The sequence below is a fragment of the Glycine max genome, chromosome 4, assembly GCF_000004515.6.
Source record: "Glycine max cultivar Williams 82 chromosome 4, Glycine_max_v4.0, whole genome shotgun sequence".
NCBI lineage: Eukaryota > Viridiplantae > Streptophyta > Magnoliopsida > Fabales > Fabaceae > Glycine > Glycine max.
In genome coordinates this window covers 4,065,788-4,085,082 of record NC_016091.4, presented here as the reverse complement: position 1 = coordinate 4,085,082, position 19,295 = coordinate 4,065,788, and the positions used below count along the sequence as shown (strand labels likewise).

General features: G+C 29.0%; 1 protein-coding gene and 1 pseudogene across 2 annotated transcripts; one reads left to right on the top strand and one right to left on the bottom strand.

The window, feature by feature from the left end:
- The first annotated feature begins 11,017 nt into the window (after positions 1–11,017).
- ELF3A (protein EARLY FLOWERING 3a) lies at positions 11,018–16,176 on the top strand. Of its 2 annotated transcripts, none has more exons than XM_006578012.4 (6): positions 11,018–11,410; positions 11,497–11,569; positions 11,768–12,006; positions 12,239–13,080; positions 14,777–14,828; positions 14,952–16,176. In XM_006578012.4, exons 3-6 carry the CDS (start codon positions 11,791–11,793, stop codon positions 15,984–15,986), a joined length of 2,145 nt encoding a protein of 714 aa, XP_006578075.1. In that variant the 5' UTR covers positions 11,018–11,410; positions 11,497–11,569; positions 11,768–11,790; the 3' UTR covers positions 15,987–16,176. The 2 variants fall into 2 exon arrangements, with proteins under 2 accessions (XP_006578075.1, XP_003523640.1); XM_003523592.5 differs by having other exon boundaries at positions 11,497–11,602.
- A 1,181-nt stretch (positions 16,177–17,357) lies between these two features.
- On the bottom strand, positions 17,358–19,295 carry LOC113001472 (uncharacterized; annotated as a pseudogene).

Sequence of the window (19,295 nt, the reverse complement as noted above, 5' to 3'; positions counted from 1 at the left end):
TTTTTTTTTCGCTGAACAACGATGTGACGTAAGTGTTTTTTATTCGAGACTTGGAAGCAAAATTGTTCCAAATGCAATTGCTCGATTATCTCATTTTCTGCTTAATTTCTTACCCTCCTGCCTACATTTTTGTATGATAAATCGTTGTGAAGCTTAGTTCCGTCAAGTACACACGTTTTGGCATTCTCCTAGACTCTTTTTTTTTAATGCTCATATTCATTTTCTCTGATTTTGGGCTTTTCAGATCATTCACTATTTAGGATTTTGACACCATCTTTTTAGCACTCTATTTGTATGAAGTAGAAAGAAGACATTGTTTATCTACTGTAGATTCACGATTGCAGTGTCTGAAATCTGTGTGTTACAGGTGCGGACGAAGTTTTGTAATGGCTTCTTTTTGTTTACAGAAAGTAAGCAACATGAGGCAATGATGGTGACATTTAATTATTTCTTTATCTGAAGGTAAACAATTTGCCCAACGAAACCACTTTGTTATCTAGGTTAATGTTTGCTTGATGTAACTTGGGGTCTAATAAGTACTGAAAACAAACATTTTAGATGAGCACTCAATTTAATGATTGAAATTTATGAAGCTTCTTAGTGAATATCAACAAAAATGATAATACTTCACTCTTTAATATACTATTTTAACTGTTAAGTGTTTTATCTCAGTTTATTAAATAAGATGTGTTAATTTTTATAAAATTTATAACATTGTCTTTCATTTTTACCAATAAAATATATACTCTTAAATATATTTCATGATTGCATATAATAAGATTGTGTCAATTTCATTTCTTATTTAGAGAACTTATTCAAAATTTTATGTTTTTTAATAAATTTTAATCAATAATAAAAAATATATTTCTAACACCTCTCTAATTTTGAAAAAAAAAATTGTTATATACTCCCTAGGAAAATAAACCTAATGAAAAATAAAAAAATAGAATATTTAATGAGTAATATGATAAATAAATAAATATATATATATATATATATATAACATGAGTTAAACAAGTGGAGTTATATCATTATTAGTTACTAAAGTATATGTCTTTGTCAACATTTACTTTAAAGTAACTATATAACATTAATTTTTAAAAGGTATAATTATATTTTGGTTATATTTGACAAAATTAACTGAAAGCGAGTAACTAAAAATTAAAAAGATAACTTATTAAATTATATGTGTTCTGTAAAATTAGTTATTGAAGTAGTTAAAAAATATAAAATGACAGAAAAATAATAAAATTATGATTTATTTTAAAAAGATAATTAAAAAATTTGATAAATATATTGAGGATAAAAAGAAAAAATATATAAAAAATTAAAAATTATCATTTTTAAAAAATGTTACTTCAAGTAACATTTTAGAAAATGCTAAAAATTATTAAAAAAAATTATTTGTCAAACACTCAAACAAGTTTTTCAACAAAAAAAAAATAGAAACTAATTTTTGTTGAAATAATTTTTATTAAATTATTTTTTAATTTAGTAGAGAAAAATATACTATCAATAAATCCTTAATTGTTATATATTAAAAGTTATTGAAATTTATATAATTATTTTAAAAGTCATCACCAAAACTGTTATTAATCGATAGCATGAATACATTTACATTGATAATTCATTAAAACTAAACTGCTTAATAAAATAATATTATTTTATCAATATCTTCATGTCATTAATAAAAACTTTAAATTAGGAGAAAATTTATAAAATACATTAATTAGTTGGCTAGATTCAAGAATTTGATTTTTTATTAAGAAAAACGTAAGTAGTTTATTATATAAAATCACAAACTATATACTCATTCAAACTCATCACTACTAATTTGAGAGTTGAGCTTACTCGTTTGGAGTTAGCCGTGCAAAATGTGTCAAAGTATGGTTGTTCAAATAATTATATCAGAGATAATAAAGAAATAATAATAGAATATTATGGAAGCCTCATGACTTATCACTAACACCAATTGCTTATATATTAATAAATGCACTAGGATTTATCTGAAGCTAGATTAGATACGGGACGTGGATGGCGATGCTGACAAGGCGGAGCTTATCCCAGAGACGAATCTTATAGTCTATCCACTTGGTGCCACTTGGTGTTTCTTTATTGTATTGTATTCGAGGAACAAAAATAAAATAATGTTTGATAATATCCACTCATGTGGAAATCTAAGAGTTGGAAGAGACAAGATGTGGTCAAGGATGCACCATTTGCAATGTGGTTGTTTAAATTTTAAGTAAGAAGTAATGAATAACTAGGCTAAGAGAGGGGACAAGTAGGCGACAAATTAACGTTAATTCCTATTGGTAAGCAAGTTTATAAATGAAAAACGAGACAAAATGGACAGTGGTTAATTTCTCGATTCCATCGAAAATCGACAACGTTTTCTGAATTTTTTAGGAAAGGTTACTCGAGTTGGGAGATGGAGTGCTGCGTGGAACAATACCATTATGCCATCGAGATTATCCATCAACAATCACAATACACACAGGAAGGTTTCTTCACCAAGCAAGATCCATATTTAGGATAGTTTGGTGGCTGAAATTTACTATTCAATTAATAAGTCGGATAAACAATATGACAATGTTATATTACACAATAAAAAACCAACATGCTACTCAATTAGTTAAATTTAGATAGGAACACATAAGTTCGGGAAAAAGAATTTGGATTTGATTCACACTTAATATATCTTTTTTGAAGTTTTAAAAAATATTTAATAATTTTTTTATTGTATTATTATTTTTTAATACGATTTATAAAAAAATTAATATTGATTAAATAAATTTAAGTATTAAATAAAACATGATTAAAAATATTAAAATTTCTTTCAATTAAATAATTGATTAAAGGAAAAATATTAATTTATTTAATATAGAAGGTCATAAGACATGACTTGCAAATGAGGACTTCAAGTTGTGTCTTTCAAGCCATATAATTCATGTCCTTGTGTTCTTTTCTGAACCCTTCACGTTTTTTCCTTCATTTTCCCACTTTTACCATATAATTCATGTCCTTGTAGTCTTTTCTGTCCTTCCATGGCGTCTCATGCGGGTTCGTTTATTGGTACAACCGTACAAATATTCTATCAAAATATAAATTATTAACATAAGGCATTGATGTATCCTGATATAAATTATATTAATAAAAATATTTTCATTAACAATTGACAATTGTAATTGATCGTTTAATTCAATCCGGAGCCATTAAATTAGTAAAGGGATGGATGGAATTAAAACTAGATTCGTGAAATAAAACTTCCCTTTTCTTTTATTATTGTTTCCAGACTTACAGATTTGAGATTGAAATTGTGTTCAGTGTTTACCATTTTTTATAAAATAAAACTTTTTTTACTCACTAAAGACCGGCTTAGTAATGGAACTTCTAGATTTGAATCTGGTGTCATAATTTTATACCAAAAGAAAAAAAACGATTTTTTGAAAAAATTAAAGCTGAAAACAAAGATACTATTTAAAATAAGTTTAATGATTATATATTGTTAATATAAAAACTTTTATACTGTAGAATTGTCGATGGATCAATCAAAAATTATTATTAATATAACTTTTAAAATAATTATTAAATAAATAAATAAATTTATCATACATAATTTAATAACAACATAAAATTACTTTAAACTATTAATACATAATATATTTTATCATATAAAATTCAATCCACTTTCTAAAACATTAAAATGAATAACTAAATGTATCAAGGTAACTATTAGTGACATTCAAAGTTGTAAAAAATAGACAAAATATTATTAAAAACACATTAATAATTATTCATTATTATTAAGAGATTTTTTGTTCATAGTGAAAAGATTAATATCAAACCCATATTATTTTTTAGATAATGGAGTGTACATTTTAAAATAAGAAAATAATAAAATTTATTCATATGTGCTGAGAGAATAATTTAACTGATTTTTTTATTTAAGTTTTGATTGAATATATGTATACTTAATCTAAAAAATCATACATGAAATATTTGATAAATAATCTTAAGCAGTGAAGGCTAATTGATGTAATGATGAGTTTTATTTATTCTGTGTATAAAATAAAAAAAATCTAAAAGACCATATTCCTGTAACCGTGATCCGTGGGATATTGAAGCAATTTGAAGAAACGAGTTGTGAGTTGTGGATTTACAATACTGACAGTACTTTTCTCCATTTGTTGTTTTGACAGTACTTTTCCGTCTTTGGAGCGGTGGCTTCGGCGTGCCGGAGACAAAGGGCATGGACCCCTTCTGCAATCCATTCATTCATTTCATATGTATGTGATCCAAACTTATTCATATATACGATGTTGATGGGCTACGTTCTAGAATTTGACTTCGTTTACTTAAGGATATTAGAGAAGATAATGAAATAAAGGAATAAAACAATCAATGAAAAGTGAAATGATTTTTATATTATTTAGTTAAAAATAAAAACAAAACAAGTATGTGTGTTAATTGACATAAATAACGTAAATAAAAAATAAATAAGGATATTTTTGTGATTATAGTTTTTCCATCCAAATTGAGCAATCAACTACGGTAAACAGATTCCACATGAAATATTTCTTTCCTTTCTTTTATACGTGGTTCCTAGAAAACTAACTACAGTGAATATTTTCTGTTAGGTCAATTACTATTTTAGTCTTTAAACATAAAGAGTGTGTTTTTTTTTTAATCTTCGATTTTGACAAATTATCTTTTTAGCACATCACGCAATAAATTGTCACTTTTAAATAATTTTAACATTTTGTGACAATTTTAAAATATTAACTCTAGTAGCTAAAAATAAAAATTAATTTATAATAGTTAAAAATTATCATAAAGTATGAATTTATTATGCGAAGAATTAAAAATAATAATTTATCAAAATTCAGTAAAAAAATATCATTTTAACTTTCAGTAATTATAAAAAGCACACTTCCAAATTTCAAGGTTAAACCAGTAATTAATTATTTTCTGTTTTCCATCTTTCTGCCCGATTTCATCCACACTAAACAAAGGTTTTTTTTTTCTAAAAAAAAGTTCATACCAAACAAAGGTTAAATACAGCTAAAAGTAAGAATTCGGAAAAGGTTGTAGATATGCTCCCAGCTTCCCACTTAGCCCAAGAGAATTGGACTACAGCTTACACAGTTACACAAATGCAGATAACCTATAAGGCCCAATTTAATTGCAGGAGACAAAGCTAAAGCATAACCCAGACCAGACTTGAACAGAAAAATCCCCAACATCTCAGTGTAATGTCATTCCTTGAAAACCAATCACTTTTCCCAGCTATATCTAAAAAACCAAAAATCAATGTAAAAATTTACAATTCTATGAATTGGTAATTAACAACGGGTAATTTTGGTGTTTCAAGTAAAAAAGGCTGGCAAGGCTTTAATGGTGTGTCATTGTAGTAACTAGTAATGCTATGACGATGTTCTGGCGTCTATTATCTAAAAAATAAAAATAAAAATACTAAATGGATATGTTCAAAACCTAACTAAATGTTCTTTAAAGTAAATTGTCGTTTCTATTAAACCTAACATATTAAAAATAATCTCCATAAAAAACATTAAAAATAATGAATATCAACATTGATTTAAATAAAGTTTAATATTTACTTACAATGATAATCTGAAATAATTTTACACTATCATTTAATCATAAAATATTATTTTAATTAATTTAATATAATTATTTTAAAAGATAATTAACTTATCATTCATGATAGGTTATCGTAGTATAACTCTTTTTCTTTATAAAATATAGACTAAATATGGTCTCCTATAATTTTAAATCCGTTAAATTTTCATATTTTTAAATCAAGATATTTAGTATTCCTATCTTTTAGAATAAATCATTTTTGTCCATCTGTTATTTATGTAGTAGAAAAAAGTTAAATAAAAGGAAAAATAAAAATAATCTTAAGAGAAATTGAATTTGTAATATTTTATTTAAAGATAAAATAACAAATTCCTAATACACTTGTTTTGTTTAGTTGATTTTATAAATATTATTTTACTTGTATCATTAATAAGGAACAATTAATTTTTTTAGAATTATTAAAATTCAAAATTTAAAATATAATATTTAATATTTAAATATATTTAATATTTAATTTTACATGTATTTACTTTATTATAAAATATTATTTTAATATAAATTTCCAAAAGTTTTTTATTATTTTATTATAATTAAAAAACACATAAAATAATATATAGATTATTTAAAAATTTATTTTATGTAATTTATACAAATTATATAAATTTAAAATAATATTTAAATAATTTTAAACTTAAAAAATTATTAATTTTTATAATCAAAATAAAATTTTGCATTGTTTTTATAAAAATAAATGTATATAATTTTTATAAATTACATTAAATAATTTATATAAATAATTTACATATTAATTTATGTAATTTTCTTGATTTACATAACTGGTATTAAAAATATTATTTACTAAATAATTTTTTATTGTTAAAATAAAATGTTAACTTATAAGTTTCCTAAAAATTAAACATTAAATTTTTTTAATCTATATAATTGAAGAGAAAATAATTTACATATTGAAATAAATTTACGTAATTTTTATAATTTACATATTAATTACAATTATATTGATTTATATAGTTAGAGTAAAAGTAATCTGTATATTAAAATAAATTTACAAAATAATTTATGTAAATAATTTATATATTAATTTATGAAACTTAAATATAAATTAGTAAAGCTAAAATAAAAATATGTAAACTATTTAAATATATATATATATATATATATATATATATATAATATAAAATTAAAAATATTTATAATTTTTTTAATTTATAAATTCTTATAATTAAAAAAAAGTATTAACTAATGATATATATAAAATAATTTTATAAAAATAACTAAAAAAAGGTAAGTGAATTTATCGTGTTAGGTGATATACAAACTTATTTTAATAATTTATAACTTGTTTTCATAAATTCTAAGCTACTTATGAAAATAAGATAACTTAAAAGTTACTCATTTTATTTATTTTCTCAAATTTATTCTCACTTATTTATTTACAATTATTTTTTGTATTTTTTATTTCAATTTAAAAATATTTTTACCTATTTTATTATTGTCATTATTTTTTTTAAATACTATTATTTTTTAAAGATATTGAAACCCTAAAAGTTATTTTAAAAAATGTAAGTTTTTTTTATAATTAAATTGTACCTTTTTAAAGAAAAGAAAGAGAAATTTGATTGTAAACAATACAAGTTTATTAAAAATTTGATTTTAAACAATATAAGTGCAATCATAATTTTTTTTACCATTTTTTATAATACAAATTAGAAAAAAAAACAATATTGCCCTAGTTTTTGTGATGACACGTTATTAGAAACAAATTAAAATGTTAAAACACATATATACATACATATATAATTAAATATATATTTTTAAGTTATTAACATTTATCAACTAATTTATCAGCTAAATTTGTGAAATATTTTTAATTATATTAACTAACTTATAAGTTAGTTTTATCAAAATATATATTGATTGTCAAAATGAAATTTGACAAGTAAAAAATTGTCTTTGAATTTTTTGTACCTTAAACTATGTGTTTTTATCATGCAAAACAAAAAATCATCGAGTGAAAAGTAAAATAAACAAAATACAAGATAAGTCAAGTTATTCTAAAAAATTTAGGAGGTAGCATTGAAAAGAGTTGGAAGTTCACTCCATTTTGGGGTTTATGAAGCGAAGAAAGATAAAGATAAAAAGAATAGAAAATAAAAAGAACATATATGATAAGTAATATTGGGATACTCTTTTTTTTGTTACACAATGATTGTTACAAGACGAATGAAGTATTATTTAACTAATTGACACTTATCGTGTCTATTTCATTATGCATAATATAAGATTGACACGTGTCAACTTAAAATCAATAATATTAACTTTTGCAGAATCTGTCCAATTAACTGCTACGTGTTGGTTGGACATAAAATTTATAATATTTTTTCATTTTTTTTTTACATTTACTCTCTATCTCAGTCAGTCATTTTCTTTCTTTTTGATTTTTTTAACCGTGCATGTGCACGGGTCCAACATTAATTTGTATAAATTAGCCGTGAAAACATGATAATATGCATGCTTTTTAACAATATTCAGACACACACTTGATATAGTTTTTTATTACTAAAAATCTCAATAAATAAGAAAAAAAAACACCACAACCATTTACACCATATTTATTGCCTATTGAGAAAGGAAATGATTTTGATATATTTCACTATTACAAATTCCATATTCCTCTTTTATCAACCCATCGAAACAATGAAAATTTTCATTATATCTAAACAAATGGTAAATTAGACGAGGAGATCTAATAATATGTGCATTTTTTTGTGATATCCAAACATGCCCGTAATATATTTTTTTAATACTAAAAATCTCAATAAATAGTTGAAAGATTAATACATCCTTACATGGGAGAAAAACAACTTCCTCCGTAAAGGGTGATCATAAACTAAATTGAACTAACATAACCTTAACATAAGTATGCACTTAAGTTTCCTTAAATAAATAAGAGCTTTGACTTAAAAAACAAAGTATGCACTTAAAATTCGGTATTTATCCATGACAATTAATTAAGCCAACGTTGTCTTGTTGGTCATACATCATCCTTCCTTAATTACAACACATTATATCATACGAATATAAGTATATAAAAATGTAGTTGTCTCGCGAATAAAAAAATATTTATTAACAATACTGTCATTCTCAACCGGTTGTCATTGACAACTTACTTGTGCTTATCCATATGTCAATTTTTTTATAAGAAGTGTTGTTAATAAAATTAATTTATTAATATTTTTCATCTCAGGCAAGACAATTATTGGCAGTGGAAAAATATGTCGAACAATAATGCGCGTAAACTAAGTTTTCTTATCTTTAAAACGTACACACAAACAAGTATACGAAGTTTGAGAACCACAATTGAGATTTATCGCAGAAATATGGTTCTGAATATTTAAATATTCATTTATATTATCGGTTAGGATCGTTTCGTTTTAAAAAATGTTTTTTTTTAATTTATTTTCAATTAAAAAAATGATTAGCGCTGTCATTTTTTTAAATAAAAATGATAGTTTATGTTTTACTTTTAAATTCTTTTAATAATGAAATGCAAATTTTTATTTTATAATTTAATTTTATTCTTATTATTTCTTATATAAAATTTTAAAACAAAGAACAAATTAAAAATAAAGTCACATTGTTATAATTAAAAATAGATTTTTTTTCTTAAACCAAACGATCTTTTTTATGATTTCAACTTTTTATGAAATAATTTTAATCTTATTGCAACATTAATTTTTTTAATCACAACATTTTAGGGTCTTCTTATCAAGAATTTAAAATGCACAAAAAAATATTAAAAACAAAGTTCATCCGAAGGCTCACACTCATTACATAGGATTTAAAACACAAACTAAAAATCCAATTTAATACATAGCTATTTTTTTTTATAAAAAAAAAGAGTGATAGAATAACAAAATAAATTAATATCAGGTGTGATGTCAATTTAAGAGACAAAAAAATATTTAAGACACATAATATTTTTTTTATGTTTTACATCCCTAAATAGTTTTGACGTTGTATAAACTATAAAGTCATTAAATAATTTTATTATGAAAATTTAATATATATATATATATATATATATATTATTTTTTTTCTTGCAATTCAATCAGCATAATCAATTACACAAATATAGCATGATTTAAAATACTTACAAAATGGCGAACACAATTTATTTTCACTCGGGCAGGATTATAATTTAGAAGTGACTATAATAATCACTAGTAAACAGTGCATGAAAAAGTTTAATTATTTCAGTGCGTATTAGCCACCACAGCCACTGTATTTCTGTTCGTACAGAACAGATAACATGATCCCAGTGCCAGTTGACGATTGCGAATTTCATGGAATCTGCTTTATTTGGTGCTTTTCACAGTCCCCCATGGACCCAAAAGGGAACAACCCAGAATGACCTGCAACAATCATAACCCAACACCTGGATTTACAAATGTTCCCGTGATTTTCTTACAAAAAAGTTCAATGTACTTATACCGTGTTAGTAATTATAAATTACAGTACTAATTACTCAATCCAGTTTAAACTAAATAAATAATTATTCTACCATAATTATAGATTTTATAAAATATAATAAAAAAAATATATCTAATTAAACATTAAATATATTAATTATTGTCATGACATTAATGTAAATAAGGATCCTTTTATTATTAAGATTACATTAACTTTCGGTTTGTCCAATTACAGACCAATAATTCAGCATTGCTCACTATCACAGTTCACAGCTATTTTTTCTACTTGGCTTCGGAGAGCATTCCACTAACTGAGAATTTTTTGGTACACAAAGCTACGATATTCGTTCCTTCTTCTAATTTCAGCCATAAAAAGAGAATTTTTATCATTATTTTTTTAACTGTTTCTTTTATCAGAAAAAAATTCTGATTAATTCTAATTTCAATCAAACAATAATTAAGTCTAATTAATAATTATTTCTATTAAAAATCAAACTCGAATAATACTCAAATCTTTTCGTCTTGACTTTAATATATTAATTACTTAATTACAAAGAAAAAGAAACTAGAAACATTATAATAAAATTATTTTCGACAAACTTTTTCATAAATACAAAATTTCAAATATACTTAAATGCGAATATCAAACGTTGTACAAAATATCTATGCGCATAAGATATTTTGGGCGCGCTGTTTTCTGTCCCCAATTAAAAAGAATAAACAGAAACCATGAGCGGAAAATATTAAGAAAAGGAATTAGTATTTGATTAGGTGTCAGATTGCCGCTTAAAGGGAATAAATCAGGTGGTGAGTAGGACGATCTTTGGTGAGTATGAGAAAAAAGAAAAGAAAAGTGTTATGTTTTTATATTATAAAGTAAGTGCCATGTAAGTACCCATAAATGTAATGCATTTTATCCGGAAAGAGTAGACTTGGACAAGAAAATCCAGTTAAAAAATTTAGTGCAAGAAAAGGGTTCTAGTTCTATCCAAAGGGCCCCACATAGTTCGCACTTTTCTCTTTCTTTTCCTTATGATCCATTCTTATTCTTTTTCCTCCCTCTTCTTCTCTCATCTATGAGGAATCCCTAAACACAACAACGCTGCATCTAATCCAATTCTCGTACGTGTGTGTGCTTTTTTCTCTCCTCGAATTTGTTCCCTCTCCTTGGTCCCCTCCCAACATCATCCTCTTTTGTTCCGAAATTCTCGGGTTCTCTGCTAATTTCCGCCATTTTTTTTGTCCACACCAAGTACTTGTGCTCTGACCGGCTTCCCCTTCCGTAACTCGTCACTCACTACCGCAAGCTCTCTTCGGTAGTCTTAAGCAATTTTATTTTCATTATCTTTTTCCCTTTCTCTTGATTTGAATTCTGATATTTTTGAATTATTGCATCTGGCAGCAAGATCGAGCCCGTGCATAGGTTCTCCGGGTACCCAATTGAAAAAAGTTGAGATTTGATATCATATCCAGAAGTGAGTAGATTCGATACTCACGAGTTCAGTTCTGTACGTCCATCACAATCACTTGCTTGTTTAATTTGATTGTAAATTGTAATTGCTATTGTGTGAGTGAGATTGATTTGGATTTGTGGATAAGAGAATCATGTATTGCAATTTAACATAAAAAGACAAGAAATAAAGGGAAGTTTTTTTTTTTTTTTTTATTATTAGGATTAGGATTAGGAAGTGTAAGGATGAAGAGAGGGAAGGATGATGAGAAGGTGATGGGGCCAATGTTCCCTAGACTACATGTCAATGATACAGAGAAGGGAGGCCCAAGAGCACCACCTAGGAATAAGATGGCCCTCTACGAGCAGTTTAGTATTCCTTCTCAAAGGTTCAATTCAGGTGTTCTGCCACTCAACCCAAATATTTCAAGTAATACAGTTCCCCCTGCATCCTCAAGTCTGGTAATTTTTGCATTCTGTTACTGTGACTTTTGCTTATAGTCCTAATTATTGTTGTTATGATTTTTGTTTAGTATTTTTTAGCATAAGAGAAGTTTAATTTGCCAATTTGTGATTCACTGATTCTATTCCTTTGTATGTTCTGACTAATAGTTGGTGTTATTCTGGTTTTGTGTGTGCGCGCAATGGTTGTGTTTCTTTCTGAATGCTTGGAATTGGATTAACATTTTTGCAGAGGACTGTCCCTGAGAGAAATTGTGTCTACCCTGTTCATTTGCCACCACAAAGACCTATTCATCGAGCTGAAAAATGTAACTCACGCCAATCAGAAGGGACAAATTTGAGTGCTTCTCTTGAACAGAGAAAGAAGGTAGATGAAGACGACTTTAGGGTTCCTGTATACTTTCACTCCAGGACTGGTCAATGTAATGATAAGAGTGTTGAGAGTTTCAATGGGAAAAAACTCACTCCTACAGGCTCTAGGTATTTTGGTGGTTCCATATCAGGGCAAAGTGATTGTGAAAGAGATCCAAAGCAGTTTGGCTCCTCAGTTGTCAATATGAGAAAAGATGTCAGAAGTGAGATTGATGTGCTTCCACAAGTAAGTACAAGTAAGGAGCAGGCATCAATGTCTGTCAGAAGCATATCGACTAGAGAAAATATCCACACCTTACTAAGGCAAGCCAAGGTGACTCCGAATCGGGAGTTTCAAGATTGTCATGTATCAAAGTTTAACAGATTACAACAAGGTGAGACTTGCTTACAGCTGGAGTGTGGAGTGGAGTCCCGATCCAATGACATTGGAGATAATGGTTGTCTTGTTGAATCTGCAAGGGAGACAGACAAGGGAAATGCCCCTACAGCAAACCAAACTAGTCCAGCTGATGCAATCAATGACACTGAACATCATGATACCAGGATGGGCAGTCCGATACAGAGGGGAAACTTAAATGAAAGTGACAATGCTTCCAAGATCTCCATGGTAGAAAATTTGTCGACAGTGAGAATTTCGCCAGATGATGTTGTTGGAATAATAGGTCAAAAACATTTCTGGAAAGCAAGAAGAGCAATTGCCAAGTAAGTCATGTTGCTTGCCAATAGCATTGGCGGTTCCTATGGTGGTCTTAAAGAAGTATTTTCCTTGTGAAATATTTTTCTGTCATATAAATAGTGAATTATTTTAATTGCTTGGACCTGACAAGTTCTTAAATGTTGATTTTGTGAATATTAATATCCTTAACTTGCTTTCCATAAACAACCATAAAGATTTAGAATACAAAACCCAAAAGCCCTATTTTTGGTGGAAGCTTGATATGTCCACTGATTTTATCATCTTGATTTTGGTGGAATGGTGAAATTTCTTCATACCTTTCTTATTTTTTTCTTCATGGTTGATTAGCTAAAATATGTAAAAAAATTCCCTTGGAATTTTTGGAAACTGTTACTTAATGATTTTTGTTTTCTGCCTTTGCTACAAATGTAAGGTATCCTTTATGCATCATTAGTTATACACTAGGCAAGTGGGCTGTATGTTTTCATTTCAATTAAGTTGCTGTATATGTGGCTTTGAAGAAAGGAAATTTGATTGTCCTGGGGTCCCTTCTAATTTTTCTTTTTGTACATTCAAAGTCCTTAGTGGGATATGGCTATTGTTGTTGCTGTATACGTTCAAAGTCCTTAACAGTGTTTTAATGGTGGGTACTGGTTACAACAGGGCAGTGAGCAGTCTTAATGTTATACTATGTTGGAGGGGACCCTTGTGACAGCATATCATCTCATGATTCACTGTCTTCTAGCAACTGGATGTTGGATATATTCCTGTCTTGGTTTCCTCTTGCTTGGTTCTCCATGTCACCACTGGGCACTTTTCCTTAAACTACACTGAAGGGGACCAAGTAATGGAGGATGATCCTGGATGTATGGTGGTAGGGGACACTTGGAGAGTTATGATGAGTCCTCAATTGAAATTATGATGACAAGGGGATTTCTGCCCCCCCCCCCCCCCCCCCTTTCTCCAACTTATCTAGTGTCTTGGTTTTCTATTTTCGATTTTGGGTTGGGATATTTTTTATGATACACTGTTGTTAATTAAGGTGTCCTGCCTCTATACCTCTGACTGATTTCATATCATATACATGTTTTTTTTTATGATTTTGATGTATATGTGCTTATCCCCAACCCCAGAAAATAAGTTTGAAGTTTTACAAATTTGTCCAGAGTAGTTGATCTATTGTGACTACTGAATGCTAATGTTCCCACAATTGTATGCCCCAATCTCCTTGTTATCTAGTCTTTATCCTGGACAGGGACAAGGAAATTGGCAAATATTTCTTTTGAATTATATAATGTTTTTTCGGCTTTAATTTTAATGAGCCTTAAATACAAGTTTTTATTGTCTTAAACCATGTGAGAAGGATTTTTATGATGTAACATAGGCACGATATCTTTGTGAAACAGTTTTAGTTATCATATTTATGTCTTGTTAATATGTCGAGTCCTCCTGAAAAAACCATGTTAAGATTTGTATGATGATATGATATAAATTGTAGAACGGAAGATATTCCGCTTAACTGCTAACCGGTTTTGTGATGTGATCGGAGCCTCTGATTTTGGTAGTTAGTGGTTTATATATCGGTGCTTCCATGTTCCAACATGATTATAGATAGCTCCAAACGCTTAATATTTCCCTTTTATTTCAACTGTATATTTCTCAAGTCCTAATAGGACGAGTATTGTGCAATTTTCTTGATCCAACTCCTGTTCCTCTCTACAGTCAACAGAGAGTGTTTGCTGTCCAAGTGTTTGAGTTGCATAGACTGATAAAGGTAAATTATCTCTGGCACTGTTCAGCATCTCGTGTTAGTCCAAAATGGGAAGCTTATTAGCTTTTCTTGCACACACACTCTTGGAGTCTGTTCATACTGATTAATTCCTTTTTATTTAAGCAGGTCCAACAGCTAATTGCTGGATCACCAGATATTTTGCTTGAAGATGGCGCTTTTCTGGGAAAGTCTCCTCCAAAGGGATCTACTCCCAAAAAACTTGCACTTGAATATGTTGTAAAACCTCGGCAACAAAACCTTAAGCGCAAAGATGATTCTGAAAAGCTAAATCATAAAATGGAATGTTCTGCAGAGAATGCGGTTGGCAAAACATCTCTTTCATCTGTGAAAGACGGTAGCCACCTTTCAAAATGCACCCCTTTCCCTGGAAATCAGCACCAGACAAATGTGGCTGCTGACAGTGGGATGGGTCCCTGGTGTTTCAATCAGTCACCACCTGGGCACCCGTGGCTAATTCCTGTTATGACTCCTTCTGAAGGACTTGTCTACAAGCCATATCCGGGGCCTGGATTCACAGGAACTGGTTGTGGAGGAGGATGCGGGCCTTTTGTGCCTGCTCTGTTGGGTGGTTCTTTCATGAATCCTGGTTATGGAATCCCAACTTCTCATCAAGGAGTTGGGGTTCCACCAGACACTCATCCTGGCAGTCATGGTTACCTCCCTCCATATGGCATGCCAGTTATGAATTCATCAATGTCAGAGTCAGTTGTTGAACAGGGGAACCAATTCTCTGCACTAGGTTCTCACGGGCATAATGGTCATTTACCCGGAGGAGGGAAAGCCAATCATAACACAAACAACAAAAGCTCTTGTAATTTACCAGTTCAGAGAAATGGAGCAATATCGCATGTCCTGAAACATCAGACATCTAAGGATTTTGAGTTGCAGGAGACTTCAGCCAGTAGTCCTAGTGAAATGGCACAGGGATTAAGCACTGGGCAAGTTGCAGAAGGAAGAGATGTTCTTCCTCTTTTCCCTATGGTTCCAGCAGAACCAGAGTCTGTTCCTCAGTCTCTTGAAACTGGACAGCATACGCGAGTGATCAAAGTCGTGCCTCATAACCGAAGATCTGCAACTGCATCAGCAGCTAGAATTTTCCAATCAATTCAAGAAGGGAGAAAACAGAATGACTCAGTGTAGTGATGGTTCAAGTAGTTTGTCTAGTTCCTGTACTTTCTTGGAGTATGTCATGTAACGAGCTGTTGTATTTTATAATTTTTGTTTTGGTTTTTGACCTTGTTACATACAGCACATTGGTATGTAGATATATCTGGCATATCAAAACTGGTCAAAATGTAACATTATTTTATGGTATCATGTTGTTTCCATACATAAGTGTTCGTTTTACACAGTAGTAATTGCTTTACCCGAAAGAGTAGGTGCTCTGCTTCCTCTGTGCATGGGAGGAGGTTTTATATTGCTTGCCTAGAAGACTAGTGATTGTCATACACATTAGCTGTTATTCTAATTGATTGTTTCATGTCATCGATCTGCCAGTGGAAATATTACTCCACTCGATTTGGATGTGATAAATATTTAGTGTAACATCTTTTAACATTTTCTTCCCATGGTAAGCGTGCACACCATTCCAATTATTAGCTTTAGTTTCTTGAATATGTAATTACAACATATCGTTAAATCACATCTAGATTCTACACAGGAGTACACGACTTGATGATTTGAACTGGACTGAAGGAGAAAATTTTAATCGTTTCGAATTTTAAAATTACAAATCTAATGATATCGGTTTGGTATCAAATTTAGGAACACGTAAATTGTGTAAACATTTTTTTAAGGATACACTTTTTGTTATAAATTGTGTAACTATATTTTTTTATTTATGTAATTATATTATCTTAATTGTTGAGACTTTCATGTTTCACCAGCTCTCTTCTATTATTTTTTTTCAATTTGCTATGTTTTTTTGTTTCATTTTACTATTTTATTTTATTTATAGACCTAATGTCTAATGACTCCATCCAATTCGAATATGATCAAATTAAATAAAATAAATAAATAAATTTTGAGTCAATCCAAACAAAATTGATCAGTTTGAATCTAAATAAACTTGATTTAACCTAACCCATGCTCAATTCTATTCCAAAGCACAGAAACATCGAATAAATTTCACATTCTGTTAAAGACAAATATTACATTAATAATTTAATATAGTGTAAGCAACTATTAAACAGCGACAGTTTGGCCGAGTAGTCTAAGGCCCCAGATTTAGGCTCTGGTCCGAAAGAGTTTGGGTTAAAATCCCACAGCTGTCATATAATGAGCTTCGTTTTTTTTATTAAACTTTTGTTGATATTGTAAACAAGTTTTTAGGGATTATTTTCTTTTTACGTGACTTTTAACATAACCAACAACTAGTTTTAAATTCATACTGTTAATTTTGAGATTTTGATGGTAAAGACAAACTCTAGACAAAACTCCAACATTAACAACAGGGATGTTTAATTATTTCATCTTCTAAAAGTTCTACAATTAATAATAATGCGTTCAAAATTAGTTGTGTGGCACTAAATTGCAAAGAGAGGTGTAACAGTAGGGCTCTTCAGCCATAGCATATCCTTGATCAGGATACTTCAGCTGTTGCGAATAATCCTTAACCCCCTCACATTGCGCATGAAGCATGCGTTCTGAAACCGACCTCTTCCCATTGCTGTTCCCTTGTGAGGGGTTTCATGCTTCTTTATATTTCTGCTTCACACTTGTCCTCCCCATTCCACCAATATGGCACTGTGCGTTAAAGAACCCAATATTTCAGCGACGTTGTTCTTAATTTTAAGATACCAATTTCCTGAGTCTGGTTCCCATATCACACCCCAACATAAATTCACATGTTAATGTTTTATCATCAATGTTTAAGATAATTCAATAGTGGCACATAATATAAATATAAGGATATTATTAACCAGTTTCCTTCTTAATATATTAGTGAAGGAACTAAAATGAAAATATATTATTTATAAAAAAAATATGAGCAGCATAATTTTTCAAACAGTGTCCTAATTCGAGATATGACACTAGACACAGATTTGCCTAAATATAAATATACTTGTGAACATTAATTACCAGGAACAGTCCAACGTTAAGATCATACTGTGGGCCCATAATGGATTATATAGGTCCTATGGTACCACCAAGGGCTACTTGGCCTGTTTGCACAAATCCTGGACAAATAACATCAAAGCAACCTGTTGACCTGTATGAATCCGTCTGCACCACATATATACCACGAAATTAATTAAGTAACCAAAACCAATGTCTGATTTTCTCCTTGGCAATATTTGAGGTTAAATGAACTAAGTTAAGTTAAGAAGATCAACGAACAAAATAAAATGAATACTTACAGTCCAGTAGGCAAAAAACCCGGTGGCTCCACTAGGGTGCAGACTAATCTCCTTCACTAGAGATGGTGACAATGATGGCTATGACTTCGCCGGAGATATGTTTGGATGTGACGGTCGTGTCATCAAGGTTTGAGAAGAGTAATGATTAATGTGTAATGAGAATTGAGAAGGATGACGTGAAAGAGTTGAAGGGTAATTTCTTCAACAGTAACATATATACATATAATTGTATCCCAATGTGACTGCATGATGATCACATCACCATATATAGCATTAATTGAATTGTATCTACTACCAGTATAAATTGTATATTTTATATACATTTATGATTTATGCTGCATTAAGTTAGCTTGCGAAATCAAAGATCATATATGTGTCTTCACATGACATGTATTAATTGATTTTCTGAAGAGAAGAAGGGGGTTTCTGCCCAAAGCGGTCAAGAGAAGCAGCTCTGAGTAAGTCCTCCTTTAGAATTCTGCGAATAGGGATGGTTCCTTTTGGGCAGCTTCCACTTTTTTGCCATGTATATATCACTGACTCAGAAGCATCTTCTGTGCTTAATTGAATTAAAACAGAATTTTTAGGTATAAGAACTAAAACTAAAAATTAACACAAGTATATCGATCAAATGATTAATTAAATATTTTTTATTTATCATTATAAAAATTTGTTTTGTTTAACTTTTACATAATAAATTAAGATTTTAAAATAAACTCTTTTTTTTTATCAAAACCTTCATATGCGTAAGTATAATGTTAAAAAAGAATTTTAATATTCGTTATTGGTTATTCTTTTCACTTGAAAATTTATTTTTAAAATTAGCACTTTCTCCTTGTGACTATTAATTTTTTTTATCTTACATTAAATAAAATACTAGTAAATATTTTGAGAGCATTTAGTAAGGTAAAATCTAGAATGACAACTGTAATCCAAAAGATTAATTGCAAACCTTAGTGGGTTGCTTCAATTTGGCTTCGATTTGTCTTTCTAAAGGTGATGATGCTCTTGCTTCAACAGTTAACTGCAATCTGATACACAAGGCAAGCAAGACCCAAAGCAACAAGATTGCAACCTTAGTTTTCCCCAT

Excerpts from the sequence above, each read along its gene's own strand:
- ELF3A (XM_006578012.4), top strand. The coding sequence starts at position 11,791 with ATGAAGAGAGGGAAGGATGATGAGAAGGTGATGGGGCCAATGTTCCCT. Across the intron at positions 13,081-14,776 it reads GCAAGAAGAGCAATTGCCAA|TCAACAGAGAGTGTTTGCTG; the intron begins GTAAGTCATGTT and ends TCCTCTCTACAG. Across the intron at positions 14,829-14,951 it reads AGTTGCATAGACTGATAAAG|GTCCAACAGCTAATTGCTGG; the intron begins GTAAATTATCTC and ends TTATTTAAGCAG.